At 39.9% G+C, this 21,103-nt stretch overlaps 2 protein-coding genes and 1 pseudogene across 3 annotated transcripts; 2 read left to right on the plus strand and 1 right to left on the minus strand.

Moving 5' to 3' along the window:
• Positions 1–1,423: 1,423 nt before the first annotated feature.
• Positions 1,424–6,641, plus strand: LOC146572281 (uncharacterized; annotated as a pseudogene). Its single transcript, XR_014892875.1, has 9 exons — positions 1,424–1,486; positions 1,577–1,662; positions 2,057–2,193; positions 2,660–2,719; positions 3,035–3,251; positions 3,365–3,522; positions 4,383–4,492; positions 4,938–5,162; positions 6,630–6,641. The product of XR_014892875.1 is annotated as an uncharacterized LOC146572281 (transcript).
• Positions 6,642–8,809: 2,168 nt separating this feature from the next.
• LOC146572282 (kelch-like protein 10) lies at positions 8,810–13,062 on the minus strand. Its single transcript, XM_085278621.1, has 4 exons — positions 12,631–13,062; positions 11,604–12,218; positions 10,548–10,697; positions 8,810–9,172 (listed from the first exon to the last, which is right to left on the minus strand). The coding sequence occupies exons 1-4, from the start codon at positions 13,045–13,047 to the stop codon at positions 8,810–8,812; spliced, it is 1,545 nt and encodes a 514-aa protein (XP_085134747.1). The 5' UTR covers positions 13,048–13,062.
• A 4,155-nt stretch (positions 13,063–17,217) lies between these two features.
• On the plus strand, positions 17,218–20,876 carry LOC146572283 (actin, cytoplasmic 1-like). The gene is made up of 7 exons (XM_085276310.1): positions 17,218–17,319; positions 18,558–18,683; positions 18,773–19,012; positions 19,407–19,653; positions 19,744–19,935; positions 20,022–20,203; positions 20,291–20,876. Exons 2-7 carry the CDS (start codon positions 18,561–18,563, stop codon positions 20,432–20,434), a joined length of 1,128 nt encoding a protein of 375 aa, XP_085132436.1. The 5' UTR covers positions 17,218–17,319; positions 18,558–18,560; the 3' UTR covers positions 20,435–20,876.
• The last annotated feature ends 227 nt before the right edge of the window (positions 20,877–21,103 follow it).

The following is a 21,103-nucleotide window of genomic DNA, read 5'->3' on the forward strand; positions in this document are numbered from 1 at the left end:
GGAGGATAAAAATTCAGTGTCATAAATTCAATGTCTAAAAATACTTGAATTCTGATGATACTATATTTCTTCCATACTCTGTGGTCTTAGTTCTATTGGATTTGACTTCAGCCTTTGACACGGTTGACCATGATATCCTTTTGGCAAGATTGGAACAAGTAGTAGGCCTTAAAGGAAATGTTCTATCTTGGTTTAAATCATATTTCTCTGAGAGGTCGTTCTCTGTCATGATGGGAAAATATTCCTCTTCTTCTGCCCATTTTCGTTGTGGTGTGCCCCAGGGCTCGGTATTGGGTCCTGTGTTGTTTTCTCTGTATATGCTGCCCTTGGGCTCCACTTTTGAAAAACATAATGTCTCTTTTCACTGCTATGCTGATGATATTCAAATCTACCTCCACCTGACTGGGGATGTTTCATCTTCACTACATCCTCTGTTTGATTGTCTGAGCGATGTCAAAAACTGGTTATGACGTAACTTTCTTACTTTAAATGAAAAGAAGACAGAAATTATTGTTTTTGATAGAAATATGCCTCTGGGACAACTGACTGGCACATTCGGGCCTGTTGCTAACCACCTTACTGATGCTGCTAGGAATCTTGGAGTTTTCATGGATAGTTCCTTCAAACTAGATAAACAGGTCTCTACTGTGGTAAAAACCAGCTTTCACCAACTACGCCTAATTTCTAAGGCTAAACCTTACATACCACACAAAGATCTGGAGAAACTCATTCATGCTTTCATCACTTCAAGACTGGATTATTGTAATTCTCTCTACTTGGGCCTACAATCTTCTCTTCTTCAGCGTTTGCAGCTGGTCCAAAATGCCGCAGCACGTCTCTTGACCGGCACTAGAAAGTACGATTCTATCACCCCTGTTCTGGAAAATTTACACTGGCTTCCTATTAAATACCGAATTGATTTTAAAATTTTATTGTTTACTTGTAAAATTCTAAACAATATGGCACCTGACTACCTAGCTGATCTCCTCTGTCTGTATAGCCCTCAGAGAGCACTAAGATCATCGGGCCAACTGCTCTTAGTGCAACCTAGGTCTCGGCTGAAGACCAGAGGAGACCGTGCCTTTGCCGTTGCTGCACCCAGGTTATGGAATACTCTTCCTCTTCATATTCGCGCATCAGATTCCATTCAGTCTTTTAAATCACGTTTAAAAACGTATTTGTTTAACCTGGCATTCAAGGCGATTTAGGGTAATTTACATCTGGCTTTGCATTTGGATTATGTAATTATTTTATATTTTATTTATATCTGTAATTTATATTTTATATTGTGATTTTTATCTGTATCATGATTTTACTGGAAAACACTTTGGTGTACTTCGGTCTTTAAAAATGTGCTATATAAATAAATTTTGATTGATTTTGATTGATTGATAGATACCCGTCAAAACCAGAAATTACAGCAATGGCAAAGAGAATAGTGCAGTACTACCCTATGCTACAGGACCAAGGCATCAAGAATACATGGGTAAGTGAAATGCATCCACTTCAATACCAAAGTGTTTCATGTTGGACATTTTAGTAGTGGTTCGAAAAATGTATTAAATGTCCTATACAGGTTACTGTGTACACACAGCTAAACAAAAGACTGCAAAATGTGAGATCCCCCCAAAAAGCCACTCCAGATGGGAGACATTCAAAGAGGTAAGGCTGCAACTAATTAATTTTAATTTTAGCAATGATAATTCTGTTATTCATTTTCCTCATTAATTGATAAGATGTTTAGTCAGTACGATGTCTGAAAGTTGTGAAAGTTTTTCCCCAAAAGTCTTCTTTTGTCCACAACCTGACAATTTTAATTTCCACGATAGAGGACAAACAAAAAAGCTAAAATCATGTTTGGGCATTTTATTAAGGAAAGAAAGAAGTGATCCAAAATGATCAATCAAGTATTTGGTGACCTGCCTTTAGTTTCCTCACCTGTTTTAGCATGAAAGGAAGAAGCACTTTGTATATATGAAAATGGCTATACAATAAAGATATGAATTGATTGAGTTTATAGTTGATAACTAATTGATTAACTGACTAATCTTTGCAGCTCTGCCAAGAGGCGACGTCTTGATCAGCCAAGTGACGTAGAAGAAATGGATTCAAGTGACTCAACAATCATTCTGGATCTGTCCACAGAAGGGAGGAGCAGCCCAGAGTCGGCCAGTAAAACAAGTGAGTTAGAAGGTGAGTTTCAACTTTACATTTACAAACCGGTCACTGTGTGGTCATCATAAAAAAATAAAACAAATATACCTGCATGTTGAGTCAAGATGGCAGTCCTGACATGACAGAAGTAAAAGGCTTTAAAATGGGCATCAGAAAATGATAACTACATCACATTTTTCCTGTTTTATCATCAGTTTGTTAACATTTCTGTGGAAATGAATGTTAATAAAGTATTGGTATTAATAAAAGCCAGTATATTATAAATTTAAAGAGCTGGGTACTGTGGTGTGTTTATAGTATAAGTCTGTGCAACATCACTGTCTATAACCACTCAGTATATCATGTAAAGTAATGTTTTTAAAAACAATGTGCCTCACTAGAGGCTTTTTTTTCTCTTTTTAACTGTTTTTTTAATTTAGGTTCCAAACTAATTTTTTAAAATGTATTACCCTGACACAAAATATCTCTTTGCTATGTCTTTAAGGAAAAAGGAAAGCACAAAACCTACTTGAAGAAGAACCCTCTACCCTGCCAAGTCCTAATAGTGAGTCCATCCAACTGCCTCATGGCTGTGTGTGTGTGTGGGCACATCTTTATAGTGGTGCACTTGTGTGCCTACATATAATTGTATATGATTGCATGACCATATGTAAATTGGCATTTACATGGTAAATATTTTGAAAAATGAATAAGTATTTAATAGTTAAGTTCAGAGCTGTAGTTTTTTGGGGGGTTTTAAGATTTAACTCCATTAAAGTATAGTCTATATTTTTTTATGGCAGATTTCTGACACTTGTCATTTTAATGACATGAGATTTTTTTTTTAAAGTGAGAGACATTATAATTTTGTGTCTTGCAGCAAACAAGCCTGCAGATATCAACAGTCCAGACACCCAGTGTCCAGCAACATTGGCCAAACACTACAAGACCCTACAAACTTTGTTTAAAAGAAAAAACACAAACCACCAGGATGTCTCTCAGCCAGAAGAGCATTCATTGATTCAAATACTATTCGCGAGGAGGACAGACACAAAAAGCTTCTAGAAGCATATCCTTGCTTCAAGGACATTGGACATGTAAGTCATTGTTGAATCCACGTGATTCAAGCCAAACAATGTTTATCATACCGACTTCTTGCTCCTCAGTGATGCATTGACATGTTTGTATTGGTATGCTGAATATTTTATAGGTGATGGAGGAGCTTCATCACATTTTGGATAAAGAAAATGCCAACTTCATCAATGAACTGAAGGGAAGATGGCAAGCTTTCTTTTTTTTTTGACTAGAAGGTGCAGTTTTTTGGTGTATGGAAAAAGACGCTGAAGCCCCCAATGGGAATGGATAAAGGTAAGCAATGATGTTTTGGTGTTATTGGTCATCAGAGTATAGTTTGGATCTTTAAGCATGTTAAAGCAGTAGTCCGTAAAGTAATGTCACTGAGGACAGGAGGAGGAGAATTTGAAATTTTAAAGGCCTAATCCCCCACTCCCCCTCTCCTTCTTGAAGGAGCTGAAAGCCGCACCTTTATCAAATCAAATCAAATCAAATCACTTTTATTGTCACATCACATGTGCAGGTACATTGGTACAGCACATGTGAGTGAAATTCTTGTGTGCGAGCTTCACAAGCAACAGAGTTGTGCAAAATACAATAATGTAAACAAGCAAAATACAAGAATGGCTACATCTGAAACTAATAAATATATGTACAATATATAATAGTATATGCATTTCTGGATGCTAGTTACGCGCAGGGAAAACAGACTCAACACTACAAAAGGCTAAAAATACAAACCAACAGGCCAGTTTAGGAAAAGGTTGTTGTGTAGGCTCACTACACAACATACAATGTAAGATAAATCCCTTTTTGTTCCCCCTCCCTCCCCTCTTGAGCATTAAGTTTTACAGACTGACATTAATGCAATGTTGGCCAATGTAGGTGTAGTTAGCATTCAAGCATAAGTCATATTAGCCTACTGTAAACACAGTATACTACAATTATCTACACCATTTAGCATTTTTTTAGGTTACTGTGACAAGCTTAAACTATGGATTACAGCTTTAACTTTCATGTGCTAGTGTCTTGTTGTTCACCTTTTCAATCCACGATGGTTGTCACTGGCCAAATATTTGTTGTTGTTTGTTTTTTTGATCTTGAGGATTTTGTTTAAGTTTGGTAATGAGATGATGATTCTTTTTTCTGTATAGCTGAACAGGCTCTTGAGATGCTACATGTGCTGCCATCACTGTTCCCATCCACCTCTGCTCCTCCAAAGAGGGCACGGGATGCGAGTGAGGCTCTGGTGCATGTCCTTGAGGTGAGTTGTGTAAAATGTAGTAGTTGTTTTTTGTTTTTGTTCTTTTTGGGACAACAGTATTAAAAAAATGCTTCTGATGAGTGCCAAAGTATTTTATATTCACATATTATATGTTCTAAGCCTTCAAAAGGCACCTAAAACACATTTTTGGAATGAGGGTTCTCACATGTTAGATCTCTGTGACCAGTAAATACAAACATGGATGCATTACGTGGTAGCACATTTTTATCACCTCAATGATACCTAACTAAATGTAGCCTTGGTTTTCTGTTTTTCAGGAAGGCTAGACAGATGTGAACAGTAATTCCATCGAGAATAATTAAAAGTAGCAATTTCAGATGTGTTTTCTCAGAACCTCAACTTTTGTTGTAATTTAGCTTTAGTTATGTGTTTGAAACAAAAGTGCATCATCCTTACAAAAGTATGTCTGTGTTATCTGTTAAAGGACCAAGAAGACCCTAATACCTATCTGATGAAACGTCCTCTCTCATGCCCAGTCCTGATTGTGAGTCCATCCAACTGCATCCTAGCGGTAGGAGATGTGCCAATAACCACGTTTCCAAAAGACTTGGTTACCGAGGGTGCTTTATACCTTATGGCCTACTATTACACCCTTCACCTTACATACCCAAAATGTGTAGCCACTCTGCTTTCCGTCATACAGACGGAGGTTCTCTTGGACAAAATCCATGAGAAAGATCTCACATCATCTTACAAGAAGAGCATAATGATAATAATAATGGATTGGATTTATATAGCGCTTTTCAAGGCACCCAAAGCGCTGTGGAGCAGGGAAATTATTTTACTGCTATTGTTAAATAATCATCATCATTACCATTGCATTAATAATATAATCTGCAGCATTGATATTGTATTCAGAGGTTTAAACAGTGTGTGTGTCTTTCAGAAAGACTAAGTTGCAGGAGTTGACAGGAAGTTGCAGAGAGTTTGCAGAAGTGAAAGCAGAGTCTAAGTTATTCTGAGGAGCAGGCTAGACGAGGCTATTTGAATTACTAGGTTATTCAAATTGTCTGTTATACTTTTATATTCTTTTATTAAGCTCTTAGTAGAGGTTCTTGATTAAAACCTTTATTCAACATAGTACATGTAGTTTCAGTTAGGTTATTACACATAAGGATGAGCCTCTGGTCTGGTAAAAGGTCAGAAGTGCAACGGGTGAATTGAGAGAGCATTTGAGGACGACATAGACACACACACACACACTCAGAGAGACTCATGTATAGGTGAGAAGTTGGTCATGTTTGTCTCTGGAAAGAGGAACAGCGTCTGGCAGGATGTGGGGCTCGTGTTTCAGACGAGATAGAAGACAATGTTCTTTTAAACCGTGTTAAAAGTCATTGTGGTTTTGATTTGACGTATACCGGTATATATATTCTGTCTGTGACGTATGAAGGGGCGTCTTTAATTCAAACCCTGATGCTATAAAAATCTGTGTATGCTTTGATTAAGTCGAAGATCAATCCCTGTCTGCGTACAGAGTGGTCTTCCCACGCGTGTATTCATTAAAATCAATTGTTTGACCAATGGTTGTTTGTACGCTCCTTCCTCAATTATGTGAACCTTAAGATTTGGGGGCTTCGTCCGGTGGTTGAGGAGGGAGAGAATTGGAGGTGTAGACGGAGAAATTTGGTGGTCTGAGGTGGTCGGACGGGCAGACATGAGTGCCAGTGGTCGAAGTGAGTGGGCATAAGCCGGCTTATCCAAAGGTAAGACACTACCTGTTGAATTATTTCCAAAGTGTGCCAAATTGGACATGATAAAATTTAAGTCTACTCACTGAAATTACTGGTAGATGTCTGTTTTGATTTTGATGAAAAATCTCATGAGTTGAAGCAGTTAGAGTCTGCTACGAAGAAGTTAAAGCAGTTAGAGTCTGCTAAGAAATTGGGTTGGAGTCCCAAGGAAAAAGAAAACAGTGAAAGTGAGTTCGAGGCTCACGTAGGATTTAGGGAATTTGGTCATTTTGTGGGTTAAAGTCCTGGTTGGTCATTAGGTCAGACCTTTGTTGGTCATTTTGTGGGTTGGAGTCCCCATTGTCCATCAGGGTAGATCTGCCTCAGTCATACACTTGTTTTGGGTGTTGATTGTTGTTTTAAAGTGTTATAAATTTTTATAGGATGGCAGTTAGAGTCTGCTAGGAAGCGCAGAGCCCGGAGGTTACGCTCCCTCCTTGTCGTGGACGCGCGACATTGACCTGTCGGCGAACAGGGTTAGTTCAGTTTGGCTTGACTGTGGGGTACAGGGCATCCTGGAATTAAACTAGGAGTTAGTCTCCTTACCGTTTGGAACGGTAGTCTGCGCTTTTTTGGCCAGCAGAAGTTGGACTTCGGGCGTGTAACTTTAACTTAAAACGTCTGGGTAAGCCTTGGCTGTGAAACGCCAAAAAATAGAGCTTCAGGCAAAGTTTGGGTTGGTTGACGCTTTTAAATTAACTTAGGGATTTTAGAGATGAGGCCAGAAACAGTTAGTCTGATACTGGTTAATTGATCACAAAAAAGTTGGACTTTACCGGTTGGACCGTTAACTTAAATTTGTCAAAATTGTTTAGGCGCTGAAGCTGACAGATCTGACAGTGGTTGTAAATATAAGACGTCTTTGTAATATAAAATAAGAGATCTCTGTGTGAAAGGAGTCTGAGGCAATGCTGGAGCTATTTTTAGACTGTGTGTGTGTGAGTATGAAAATGCAAATTAGTAAGCAGTGAACTGTTTAAGCCACAGCTGGTTTTACAAATACTGCTGCAAACATTGTTGAATGTGTGTTTAAGACACCATTTATGTTCATTAGAGGGCTATAAATAAAGTTTTGAGTTGCTGTAGTGGATGTATAGTAATTGACTGAGTTTGGATGTAGATATATAAATATAGTGAGTGCATTGTATATACTTAAGATTAACATATTACTTTCAGTAGCAACTTCTCTCCAGCAATAGTTGCTGGTGTGTTTTATTTTTTCAATTTCTTGTGTGTGCTGTGAGAATTAATAGAGGTTTCAATCGTTTTTTTCTTTGTTTTTGTTGACTTGCTCTTTCTGATTATGACAAGCATGTCTAAAATACTTTTAGGAAAGCTTGTTTTGAGTTATATTCCTCAACTCTGGTCACAGTTTAAGTGTGTGAATGTGGTGAGTAGAAGGTTTTGAATGATAAATAAAGGTGTGAGAGGATTATGAAATCATTGTGTGAATGATGCTACATTTTGGATCAAAAGTTAGTAGAATTACAGAGGGTTTGTAGATTGTAAATACAAAATAAGTTTGATTAGCCTGCAGAAACAGAAAAGCAGCTTGAGCTGCTCTGAGAAGCTGCGTGCTGTGTGTGTGACAGGAAATGGTGTGGGTGACAGGAAGTTTGCTTAATTACAATTCCACTATTCATTCACTCTCGCATTCACACACTGGTGGAGGCAAGCTACGGTTGTAGCCACAGCTGCCCTGGGGCAGACTGACAGAAGCGAGGTGGCCATATCGCGCCATCGGCCCCTCTGGCATGGCTGAGTGGACTGCTTTTATTGGCCAGTAAAGCCAATATGGTCAGATGGACTATAGGAAAGCACTTCCTCTCTCCTTCCACGGCTACTACAGTCCATGTTGATTGTGATTGATTTTTGTTTGTAATTTGGCCAGGTTAGCCCAGTGTTATAATTAAGGGTGCACAATAATATTGGCTAACATGCCGACATTTTGTGTTTGGTCTGTGCAGTGCAGAGACAGCCTCGCTTTTAGTTAATTTTAAGATTTTTTTTTTTTATATGTTGAGTTTAGACAGAAGACTATTCAGAAAATAGGCTCTACTGTGAAAGAGTAAATTGACTAAGCTGAGACTGACTAGTTTGGTATAAAAGTAAGAATTGCTTTATTGGGTATTGGCTAGTACAACTGTAAAATATTGGATACATCCTTACTCAAACCTATAGACTGTTACCAGACAGAACCGCAGCTGAAATAACAAGGGAGAGTGAAAACTTCCCTTTATTCTTATGGTGTTTACCTAGCAAGAGTTGATAAGTCCGACATGCGGCTTATTGTGATCTGGTCACCCTGTGTGCATGTCTGGTATGGCTACTCAGCAGCCATACATTACAGGGAATGAAAAAATCTTTTCAATTTGTTATTGTTGCAATTGCATTCTCTTAATAAAACCCAGTATCTACAGTGCAGGCTCTCCTACTGAAAGTTTTTGAGATACATACAAAAAATGTCCAGTTCACCAGCAGTTTAATGCTCTAAAGATTTATTTCAGTCCTTCATGTTGGAGACTCAGATGTTGACACATGGCAGTACTGCACTTTAAAGATGTTACGTGGACTCTGCTGACTCCATTGCTAATTCTAGAACATTTTCAAGTGGCAGGAAGTCACGAGGAAAGGTGTACTCAGTCAGGTTGGAAAGTCCGGACACCACACAGCAGCTCAAGGCTGTGCGGAAAATATCCATGCCGCACGCCTCATACCACTCATTGGTTAAAGCGGTGTAGTACTCGACGTCCGAAGTGGTGGTGAAGCCGTTGAAACCCCCGACGACAAAGAGGCGATCATCAATTACCTCAATGCCAAAGTTGCTGCGCAGGGTCAGCATAGAGAACACGAGGTTCCACGTGTTGGTATGCGGGTTGTAAGCCTCAGCGGTGCGCAGACGGTTGTTTCCATCGAAGCCACCAACCTAAAAGTAAATACGTGGCTCAAATGATTGAATGTAAGTGTAACCAGCTTCACCGTACCCCTGTAAGAAAATGCACCTGCTATATGTCTTTAGCTGCTTTTGCACAGATACTCCAGAAAGTGACAGAAGAATTAAGTTGCAATATTGTCCCAAGTTGCCCTTAATATGTAGCAGATACAAGGAGATTGTTTACCTTAGGTGTGATCTGACTACTGGAAATACTCTGATTGGTTTAGGGTTTTACCTGGATAAAGCGAACAGCTACCTGACATATTCTCATGCTGTTATATGGAGTTTACACATAAAAGTTGTTTAAAAAAGGCTCATTAACGTCCCAGTATTTGCATTCTCACAGGCCCACATTTGTTGGGAATGTCTAGAAAAGATCAGGGTGCAGTGGTGTGTGAAAATGACTTCTGAATTAAAAGGAAAAAGTAAAATAAAGTAGAAGCCAGCTGTTGTGGAAGTCTGTATGAGACCTTTTTTCACTCAAGCCTCAACTACAGCTATTAAAGCACTGTTGTCTATTACACCACGCTATTATCAACAAAGATGAATAGCCCTCGACAAAGTATTTGTGTTTTCAGTATAAATGTCTTCAAAGCTCTTTTGCCTTTAGTCCAAAAAGGAACACTGAGTTCCAGTCCTTTCTTCCTATAACAGATTAAAGTAGCCCTGATAGGCCTTGGGGCCTAAAAGCCTGATCAAAGACCCTGAGGTCAGCACCAGGGTAAGGTCACTGCATTCTGCTGATGATAACTTTTCCTTTTTTTGAATAGAGACTAAAATAAATACTAAACGGTAGCTAGCTAAATAAAGAAGTGTGTCTCAGAAGGTGAGACTAAAATCTTTGCTTTTTACCAAAGGGTGCAGCTGCAAAACAACTAAATAAGTGGTTTTAAGGCAAATAGCAAGATAAATTTACAGCTAAAATGCCTACCGTCCCCAGAGGATGAGTTCTAATCACTTGGCTTATTCCCTCATTTTTCTAAAGGTATTGCAGGATAAGTTTGAAATTGTCTCTAACATATGTCCTTTATGGAACGATGAGGATGACAATGTTGGTTTTGAATAAGTATTTCTGTTGTACTGAGTGAAATGTGAAATCATCAAAGACACAACATTTTGGGAATGAGGCACATGAAAAAAAAAAAGAGAGAGGCAGAAACATCACTAATCAGTTAAATTAATACATAGAATGAGTAAGAATGCCTTCTCTGAACCTGTGGTCAGGATAGGAATCTGATCATTGATAAATACAAAACAAAGTTAGCCAAATTCTGTGTCAGCCAAATCTGTGTTAAACCTTACTGATCAAAGCACATTACAGATTTGATTTGTATGTTACGTGAGTGTCAGCACTACTTTGTCTTACTGCAAAGACATGATCCGCATATGCAATGACACCTATCCCGCTGCGGCGGCTGTTCATGGGACTGATCATCGTCCACTGGTTGCTCTCTGGGTTGTAATATTCAGCTGTCTGCAGACACTCGTTGCCATTGAGTCCACCACAAATGTAAATCTGAAAACAAAAAAGGGACATTAAAAATTTTTACATTTCTTAGATTTCAGTTGGAAACAATGTTACCTGTAAGTGAAATGTTTCCACATCATTTGTGAAGTAAGACCGATACTCAGTACCCAAGTGTCCAACTGAAAAATATGACAATTAACAAATGTGTGTGTTTTACAATTACCTCTCATAAAAACATGTTTATGTACCCAAATTTTACCTGAGTATGTGGGACTTCTTTGAGTCAGAAAGCCAGAAATGAATCAAACATAACATGCAATCAATAAGGCTAATTTTTCTGTTCAGGAATGCAGATAAATAACTGTAATATGGGATCTTAATATAATAAAAGAATGATGTGTTTTACAATTTTTTGTAATATCTGTTATATTTTAGTTGACAAGTCAACTCAACTAAAGTACTGTACATAAATGCAAAGATGCACTTGTGATCAGTTAGAAACAAAATAGATATATATTAGTATATTTTTCAACTTTAAACTATACTTTTAAATTTGAAAACATGAACATAGAAACCAGTTTGTGACCTATCTTGCACCTCGCTTCACTGTAAAAATGTGTATTCCCTGACTGGTTGGCAAGTGGTTGCTGGAGGTTGATGGCTGTCACTACTGTGAAATTGTAACCAGGAAGGTGTTGCACCACAAGCCTCCTTGTGTTTCCTTTGGTCGTAAGCAGACTGTTGAGGTTTGCATGGAGTATTCTGACTTGTCTGCAAATACTCAAACTATTTGCTGTAGAAATCTGTAGTCTTTCATACAATCACTGCCTAACCAGCTGAGGAGTACACATTTTTCCCTAGCAACTGGTTGTTACCAAAGGTTGCTGACAGGTCTCTAGGCCTGTGTGCCTGAGACCCTACTCTATTTCTCTGCTACTCTTTTACTTCACCCACCCGGTTGTTAAGTGTTGTGCAGCTGGCGTCGCTCCTCTGTTCGTGCATCGGTGCAATAAGACTCCACTGGTTGAGTTCAGGTTGATAGCGCTCTGCACTGCTGAGTCGTACATGCCCGTCGTAGCCTCCCAGGGCATAGATGAACCCGTTCAACACAGTCACGCTCACATAGCTGCGGCGGGAGTGCATGGGCGCCACCTCATTCCAGGCGCGAGTGGTCAGGTCAAACCTACGGATGCTGTTGAAATGCTCCACCCCGTCGAAGCCACCAACGGAGTAGACGTACCCGTTGAGGAATGCGGCTCCATAATAAGCACGAGGACACTCGAGGTTGTTCGTTACGTTGACCCAGCGGTTAGCCCGGCAATCGTAGGCTTCGATGCCGTTAGTTGGCTCACCACCACTCCACCCCCCAATGGCCAGCAGGATGGAATGAGGCAGGCGCGGACGAGCAAGAGGGTGATACAAGGCAGATATGAAGGGTCTGCTTCCTAGATCATGTATGTCTAAGATGGCATTACTTATCATGGACAGGCACTCAGAATTGGCCTCCACCAGCTCACTAGACAGCACATGGTCCTTCAGGTAGTCTGACGTCATCAATCCCAGTCGGACCTATAGAGAGATGACAGAAGAGAATGTGACTATGAATTTCAACTACATCAGTTTTAGTAAACTCAAGCTTCTTTAGGATAATGCTCCTAATGTTGTTTAATTTTCTTATTGCTAGCAAGAGAGAGACCAAAGTCAGACACCATTAGCCTTTTCGTCAACAGGGACAGTTTTTAGTCATAGCCCTAGCAACTATACTTAATAAATATAATTTATTCTATAGTATGTATGTAGAGATCTGATACGGTTTTAATGCTCTTGAAGAGAATTTCTTAAATGTGGTTTGGCTACACCTGAAAAGAGCAACATCTCAAGATATTAAAGCATCCTTATACCCAGATGGATCGACTCAATCTATGACTTAAATACTGAAGATTTAAGTCCAAACTAAATGTAGTAATGAAAGTTTATAGACCTTGGACAACAGAGCGGTGAGGTGTTGTTTCCGTTGTACAGGTACATGGCTAATCCACTTTGTAAGCGCTTCATACACAGTGGTCTTCAACTGCACATTGAGGTCCTCTCTATCAAGGATGTCAGCAAGTTCCTCCACAGTTAGCTGCAGGAACTCCTCCTCAAGAACAACCTGCTCAAAGTTACTGATGATGTAGTGGTAGGCCTTGGCGCGTAGTTCGGGTGATAAGCATACTTTTGTGAACTGCCAAATGCCAACGCAGTTCTCTGGGCACAGTTGCTCCCCGAGGAAGTCAGAGCAGAGTTTCACAATGTCCATTGCTTTGAATTGATCAGCTGCCATGAGAAGTTCCACTACATTTTCCCCTGCTATGGAAACTGAGCCGGTGTAAGCAAAGTTAATGATGAGTGCCATCATCTCAGAAGACAAGCCAGGTATGTTGAAGACCTGTTTGTCTGGGTCGCTGCAGTGGGTGAAAAGAGCCCTGAGGGTAGAGATGGAGAGTTAGTTAGCAGCAACTTAAACTGTAGCACATACTTTATGTGAACTTCATTTTTAGCTGCCTGTGTCTCTAGTGGACTGGCGTGGATTCAGCCGATGCAAGACTTATATTTACAGCAGTGCCCAGACCTCTGTGAGATATACCACTATATGATATTATAACTATTGAAAAAGTTATAGCATCCAAGGGTTTTTGTAAGGTCTCAGAGAACATCTTGGAGATCACTTAGTGTCTCACGATGACAACTGGCATCTACGTAAAGATTAGATGTTATTTTTTTTATCTGAAGACAAACTATGTAATTTTCATTGGACATCTCAGCAAATTGCACTGCACTTTCCTCTGAGTTATTGATTCTGTCACTAGTTAGCTAAAATTAATGTAAGTCTATTTGCCACAACCAACCAGCCAACCAACCAGATAACGTCCAGTTCCGTACTGACAAAAGATGGTGCTAAATATGTTTTTAAATTTTAATTTTAAGCACTTAAATCCAGTTTCACAGACAGTGTTACATCTATATCAGATTTTGAGAGCAGGACTTAATGGTGTACATTTCCTTTATACTCTTAAGGCTTAAAAGGAACATGAAATGCTACAAATATAAAGGCTAGATTGGACTTTGCTAAAAAAAAAAAAATGTAAAAAAAGTCAGCACACTTCTGGAAAAACATTGTTTGGACAAATGATACCAAGATCAACCTTCACCAGAATGATGGCAAGAAAAAAGTATGGAGAAGACGTGGAACAGCTCATGATCCAAAGCACTCCATATCATCGGTAAAAAAAAGGCAGAGGCAGTGTGATGCCTTGGACGTGCAAAGCTGCCACTGGCACTGGGACACTAGTGTTTATTGATGATGTTACACGGGACAGAAGCAGCTAAATGTATTCTGAGGTGTTTCAAGACATACTGCCCGCCTAGAGTCAAATTGATTTTGTAAATGCATTTCATACTACAGATGGCTAATGACCCAAAACATACAGCCAAAACTACCTAGGAGTTTATTAAAGCCAAGAAGTGCAATATTTTTGAATTGCCAAGTCAGTCAACTGATCTTAATTCAGTGGTTCCCAAACTTTTTTTGCTAGGCCCCCTTTGTTTTACAAGAAAATCTTCTGTCCAAACCTGTCCATTATGTCCGTTATGCTAGGCTCTGCACCAAGGGGCACGCCCCCTACTTTGGGAACCACTGTTTTAATCCAATTGAGCATGCATTTCACTTGTTGAAGACTAAATTTCAGACAGAAAAGCCGACAAACAAATGACAACTGAAAGCCGCTACAGTAAAGGCCTTGCAGAGCATTAAAAAACAGGAAACCCAGCATCTGGTGATGTCCGTGAGTTCAAGACTTCAGGTTGTCATTGCCAGCAAAGGGTTTTCAACCAAGTATTAGAAATGAAGATTTTATTTTCAGTTATTTAATTTGTCCAATTACTTCTGAGCCCCTGAAATGAAGAGATTGCGCTAAAAAAGGCTTCAGTTCCTCACATTTTTATGCAGTCTCTTTGTTCCATATATGAAATTAAAGCTCTGTACTTAAACTGGATCTGAGTTGTTTCATTTAAAATTCATTGTGCTAATATACAGAACCAAAATTAGAAAAAAGTTGTCTCTGTCCAAATATTTGTGACCTAACCATGTATAGGTAAGTTCTGAAAACTGCGCAAGTGCTTATCGTATCTCTTCAGGTGTAAAAGGTTAATCCTTGAAAGTCTCATACACCATAGGTTCGGAGAGATGAAGTGAGGGAAGATTAGAAATTTACAGTCTCCTGAGTTATACTGTAAACATTAACCCATCTCCGCCAGACCAAATCTATCACTGTCACGCTGTCACTCTATTTATGCACGTGTGATGTGCAATGTTCCCTCTAAGCTGCGAACGTGCGCAATTGCGCACTGCTGGCACGGTCTCTGCGCACAGAAAATCTGTGTTGCGCACAAAAAAACCTAACCTGAATTGAAATTAAAATTAATACTTTAACAATTCTGTTTTGCAGTGTTAGTCACGATGCCACCTTATCCCATAGTCCAGCCAATGATGCGATTCATTCGTATATACGCAGCTAATCACCGTCGTCGACAGGCTTTGACAGCGTCCTTATGTGCCGACACCGGTGTTTTAGCTAGCAAAGCGGCGTGGCCGATGTGGAGTGAAGCCACGTTGATGACAATGTGTAAAACCATTGGAGATGTGAGCAGACGGAACAATTAACGGAAAAAGTGTGGACTTTATACCAGTTTTTAAATTGTGTTGATAGGCCACGTAAAACCAGAGTTATGATAAAAAAAATGCAATGTTTGGTTTTCTTCCTGAATACTGTCGTTGTTTATATTTACTGCGGGAATAAACGGTAAAAACGGCGTTTTATAAGAAAAAAGGCTCGAAAGCGCTCACCTGTGAGCAAAAACAAACTCCACCCCCTCTCCCTTTCCTATTCGTCCAAAAAACTACCATGTCGACCAATCAAAAAATGATATGGCAACGAGGCATCTAGTTGTTAAAAAACGGGGGGAAGTTTTAGGAGTGACGGCGGTGCTTTGAGATGTGAGAGATTTGAGACGTTTAGCGCAAATCTTGTGTAGTTAGTGTGTCGTGTAGTCAATAGTTTTGTTGTGTGTGTCAGAACAATGAGGCGACTGCTGAATGTTACAGGTGTTACAGCAGTGATACATCTCCTGCTGTCAGGCCTGCAGGTATCAGGCTGTTGTTCTCCTTTATATCATAGTGGACAGAAAGTATTTTTTGGAGTGGCACAAATAATTTGTGTGGCATCAAATTTGATGCAGATCAGCTGATTGTTCTGTAAATAGTTTGAAATGTTTATTTAAAAATGCCTTGGCTGTATTTAAAAAAAATAGCTGCAAAAAAACTTGTGATCTCCACTCAGTTTGGCAAAAAATCTGTTTGCCAAACTGAGTTACTTTTTTAAAGAAGTAACTATATAATTAATTGCCCAGCATTGGTCATTATATACTATATTTTGCAGACAGAGAGTTACAGGACTCTCTCCCAGACCACAGACTCATAATACAAGTCAGAGCTTTATAAAAAAAAAAAAAAAAAAAAAAAAAAGGCGGGGGGGGGGGGGATGAAAGAAAGTTGTGTTTTCAAAATTGGAGTTCAAGTTTTTTTTTTTTTTACTTCCAATAGTGTTAACATACTACACAGGTCAATGGCTAGATTTTTTTTACATTTTCATTGTAAGTGGGCTAAAGCAGTTAATTAAAAGTAGTCTAACATAAATGCTGTAATTTGATTATTTGAATAAACCATGTAACTTGGATGGATTCGATGCTGGCATGACCACAGTGCACACGTCTGATGTCGCTCACAGTAGTCCAAGGGACCGCTCAGGGAGTTTGCTCAGACACGTGAAAAATTAGAGGGAACATTGGTGATGTGTGAGGGACATTGGTATGCCTGAGCAAATGAGTCAGATAGGGTGTTAACTGTGCTGTCAATGACCCTAAGATTATAATCTCCCAATCCCTTGTAAATGCCCAACCCTATATACTGAAATCACTACCAAATATGTGCAAATAACTGGTAAAATGCAATAGTGAAATCCACTTCTACAATATTCCTGTGTGTCATGAAATAAATTAGCTCAATTAATTATTTTGTTAATTTTCCAGTGTACAAACATACATGGGTATTTTACACATGTTGTGATTGGGATACATGGACCAATTCTCAGGAAACCTCATGGCAAAGCAATTCTACTGTAGACTGAATGGATTTATTAAATGTGCTTCCTAGTGGACGAATAACAAATACATAAAAGGAAATATTTCAGCTGGTTTCATACTCATACTGGCCTTGTGTATCAGCACTATTGCAATAATTCTGACAGATAAAGTAAAAGGCTTATTGAACATTGAACTATCCTCAGTTTGATAACACTGACTGTGCATAGGTTAGTTTAGTGGAACTTGTCCACCCCGTTATGTCAGAGCCCAGAACAATTTTCTGCATGGACCACACCCAGTGGATGAAACTGAACCAATCAGCGGGAGCTGTGCACAAAGTTCTCCTTTTATGGAGAGAGACTGCAGAACGGACCCTGATAAAATCCTGCAATTTACTGCCCTTTATTGCAGTCAAGTTCAGGTACTAAATCCTATGGGAGTGCAGCCCTGAGTCAGAGTTCTCCTACACTGAAAACCTTTCCTCACACAGGTAAGACAACAGCAGATCCCACTGAATGTCTTTTACTTATATTTTAAATACTCTCAAATTGTAAACTTCACATTTCAAACAAGTGGTATCTTTTAATCCCATTACTTAAATTTCTTACTTAAGTTGAACCGATCATTAGAAACCACTTGTTATGTATAATGTTCTTGTTATGGCGTCTTGATGTGTGCTCAATCATCCAGGTAAGTAAATCTCCAAAAGTTGATTCTGTTCATCTGGACGTAGCGTTTTGTGGGAGAAACGTTTCGTCACTCATCCAAGTGATTTCTTCAGTCTCAGCTGACTGCAGGTTTCCCCAATCTTATAAACAGTACATTTGCATAATGACTTCAATGGGCTGGTTTCAGTCATTCCAAGAGGATGCCATCTGTAGTTTGTAGAAATGTATTGACTAAGGAGTTGGAAAGAAAGCGTCCAGACTTCTTCAAGTTTCTAGAAGACATTCTACCTTTGATCCAAGAGGCTTCTTTGGTTCTAAAACTTACCTATCCCCTTGCCAGTCCAACTTTTCCACTAAGAATTGCCTTAGTTTTTTTTTTTTTTTTTTTGTGAAATAGATTCAACAACGTACTCTTCAGAGAGATTCTGGGGGATACTGACTTAACAGGATTATACAGTTAAAATATCTTGGAAAAAAACACTGAACATGTCCACATCTGTCTTTGGATTGGAGGAAGCCAAAGAAGAACTTGAAGGGAAGCCACACAGGCACAGGAAGAATATGTAAAGTCCCCACGGAAAGGCTGGTTTGGAAGAAAGATCTTCACTGTGAAATGCCAGTGCTTTGTGTTGTTTATGCTACATTAAATGCCACAGCACAAAATTGAGACTCATCACAGCGGCCACTGGCTTTCCGATCTTCTATTGTCCAACTAATAGGAGTTGCAGCTAGTGTGGTCGTTGTCTTTGTTGCCATCATATCAACTTGAAGGATTTTGACTATGTGCCTCAAACATTAGGCATCAACAAGGCATTTTCACCCAAAGAACTGCAGCTCACATTATATTTTCTCTTTTTCAGATCACTTACTGTAAATCCTAGAGATGATTGTGTGAAAAGTATTCTTAACAGCCTTCTATAGCAATGGGCAGACTGAGCACTGGGTTTCGACTGAACCCTGTGCCAGCGATGTCAGATGATAAAACATACCACATGGAAAACACTACAGCTTAACAGCTGATCTAAAAATCCTTTCCTCCCTTTTTATTCCCTTCATACAGAAAATGGAAGACGAAATTGCCGCCCTCGTTGTTGACAACGGATCTGGAATGTGCAAAGCTGGCTTTGCAGGAGATGATGCTCCACGTGCTGTGTTCCCCTCCATTGTTGGACGCCCCAGGCATCAGGTACATATTCCTTAATAAACCTCACATACCTTGTAACCTTTTCATAACTGCTGACCTTTTCATAATCACACTGATCTTTGCATTCCTAGGGTGTAATGGTTGGTATGGGCCAGAAAGACAGCTATGTTGGTGACGAGGCACAAAGCAAAAGAGGAATCCTGACCCTCAAGTACCCCATTGAGCACGGAATTGTCAACAACTGGGATGACATGGAGAAGATCTGGCATCACACCTTCTACAATGAGCTGAGAGTTGCCCCTGAGGAGCATCCAGTCTTGCTCACAGAGGCCCCCCTGAACCCCAAGTCAAACAGGGAAAAGATGACGCAGGTAACAAGAGCTGACACCTTGACGAACTTCCCCCTAAGTCAGGAAACTGTTGAGCTGCAGTGCCCAACAACAGGAAACTATGTTGCCACTCGGGTGTTTCTTCCCCTGCTCAATCTGTCTTTCCTCATCCTCCTTCAACCCTCCAGGTTTTTTCTCCAGGTGTCTGCATGTAAAAAAAAGAAGAATGGAGCAGGTTGCGGCACTTTAACTTGTAGAGTCAGTGTAACAAAGGAGTTTTGTAATAAATTGCTTTTCTATAAAGTAGTTTTACTATTAAAATTCAACCCAGTGTGCTGTTCTTTCCGTACAATTGAACTAACACATAGAAACTTATTTCAGAGTACTCTGACTCTTAGTTTCACTGATCATCTCTTTTCTCCTGCTCTCCTTGCAGATCATGTTTGAGACCTTCAACACTCCTGCCATGTATGTGGCCATCCAGGCAGTGCTGTCCCTGTATGCCTCTGGTCGTACCACTGGTATTGTCATGGACTCCGGTGATGGTGTCTCCCACACTGTGCCCATCTATGAAGGCTACGCTCTGCCCCATGCCATTGTCAGGTTGGACCTGGCTGGCAGGGACCTCACAGACTACCTCATGAAAATCCTGACTGAGAGAGGCCACAGCTTTACCACCACAGGTGAGAAAATGGACACAGTCAAGGAAAGATGGTTTACACCAGGAAAACCCCCAGAAAAGCCTAAGTGTAATGCGTTTTCTTGTCTCACAGCTGAGCGTGAGATTGTGCGTGACATCAAGGAGAAGCTGTGCTATGTTGCCCTGGACTTTGAGCAGGAGATGGGAACTGCTGCCTCTTCTTCATCCCTGGAGAAGAGCTATGAGCTGCCTGATGGACAGGTCATCACTATTGGGAATGAGAGGTTCCGTTGCCCAGAGGCTCTCTTCCAGCCCACATTCCTTGGTAAGCAGCGTCAGCTTTAAGATAGATTTCTGTGAATTGTTAAGCAGTTGTAGCTGAGTGATCACTAACGTTCCAACTCTCCACAGGTATGGAGGCCTGTGGTATCCATGAAACTACCTATAACAGCATCATGAAGTGCGATGTGGACATCCGTAAGGACCTGTACGCCAACACTGTGCTGTCTGGAGGTACCACCATGTATCCTGGCATTGCTGACCGCATGCAGAAGGAGATCACTTCACTGGCACCCAGCACCATGAAGATCAAGGTAAAATTCTTGTTGCTCAATCCTCAGTCTGTGATGTTTAAATGTGGCGTGTTTTCATTGCTGACAACTCTACTTCTGCCCTTGCAGATTATTGCTCCCCCAGAGAGGAAGTACTCTGTATGGATTGGAGGCTCCATCCTGGCTTCTCTGTCCACCTTCCAGCAGATGTGGATCAGCAAGCAGGAGTACGATGAGTCCGGCCCCAGCATCGTCCACAGAAAGTGCTTCTAGACAGACTGCCCCCACCACCACCAAAACACACACTGCAAGAAAAAGAAATGACTGGCTCTGCATACATGCCTATAGCACCAAACTGGTGCATGCCTAGCCGACACCTTTTCCATTTTTCCATCACTTTGGCTATGGCACCATGCTTTCTCATGGGGAGAAACTCTGCAGGAAGCATAGAGCATCCCATTCAGTGTGAATTTGTACTTAGTTTTTCTGTAACAAACTCTTTTTCACTTGAATGTATTTCAAAAATAAGAAATGTTTCCAAAAAATACTGGAAATGTGTTGATAAATATCAGTAAATTAGTAAACCTATAAATCCAACATGAAATATTATGGCTTCTTCTTCTTCTAAAACATTGAAATGCAGCAATTTCAGCTTCATGAAGATGTATCTGCCAAGATTTTTGTATTAAAATGGTTTAGCAAAATTGACAGAAAAGATTATCAGTTTTGTGATATTTTTCTTTAGTTTTTTGTTAGCTTTTTTTGTTTTTGGTCTCACTTGCTTTACTTATTGAATGTGTTTATTATTTATTTTTATATCTACAGATATTTTACTTCTTGGTCATTGCCAACTGCACTGTTTTCTCACAGCACGACCGTCGGTGGTATGCTTGGACTGGTAGCCAGGGAGGCTGCAGATGAATGCACAGTCAACTCTAACTG

The sequence above is a fragment of the Mchenga conophoros genome, linkage group LG6 (genome assembly GCF_057382185.1).
Source record: "Mchenga conophoros isolate Kocher_MC1m ecotype Shallow Benthic linkage group LG6, M_conophoros_male_GT1.1, whole genome shotgun sequence".
Lineage (NCBI taxonomy): Eukaryota > Metazoa > Chordata > Actinopteri > Cichliformes > Cichlidae > Mchenga > Mchenga conophoros.

Excerpts from the sequence above, each read along its gene's own strand:
- LOC146572282 (XM_085278621.1), bottom strand. The coding sequence starts at position 13,047 with ATGATGGCACTCATCATTAACTTTGCTTACACCGGCTCAGTTTCCATA. Across the intron at positions 12,219-12,630 it reads TCACCGCTCTGTTGTCCAAG|GTCCGACTGGGATTGATGAC; the intron begins GTCTATAAACTT and ends ATCTCTCTATAG. Across the intron at positions 9,173-10,547 it reads ATGCGGATCATGTCTTTGCA|GTTGGTGGCTTCGATGGAAA; the intron begins GTAAGACAAAGT and ends ATTTACTTTTAG.
- LOC146572283 (XM_085276310.1), top strand. The coding sequence starts at position 18,561 with ATGGAAGACGAAATTGCCGCCCTCGTTGTTGACAACGGATCTGGAATG. Across the intron at positions 19,936-20,021 it reads CTTCCAGCCCACATTCCTTG|GTATGGAGGCCTGTGGTATC; the intron begins GTAAGCAGCGTC and ends AACTCTCCACAG. Across the intron at positions 20,204-20,290 it reads CCAGCACCATGAAGATCAAG|ATTATTGCTCCCCCAGAGAG; the intron begins GTAAAATTCTTG and ends CTGCCCTTGCAG.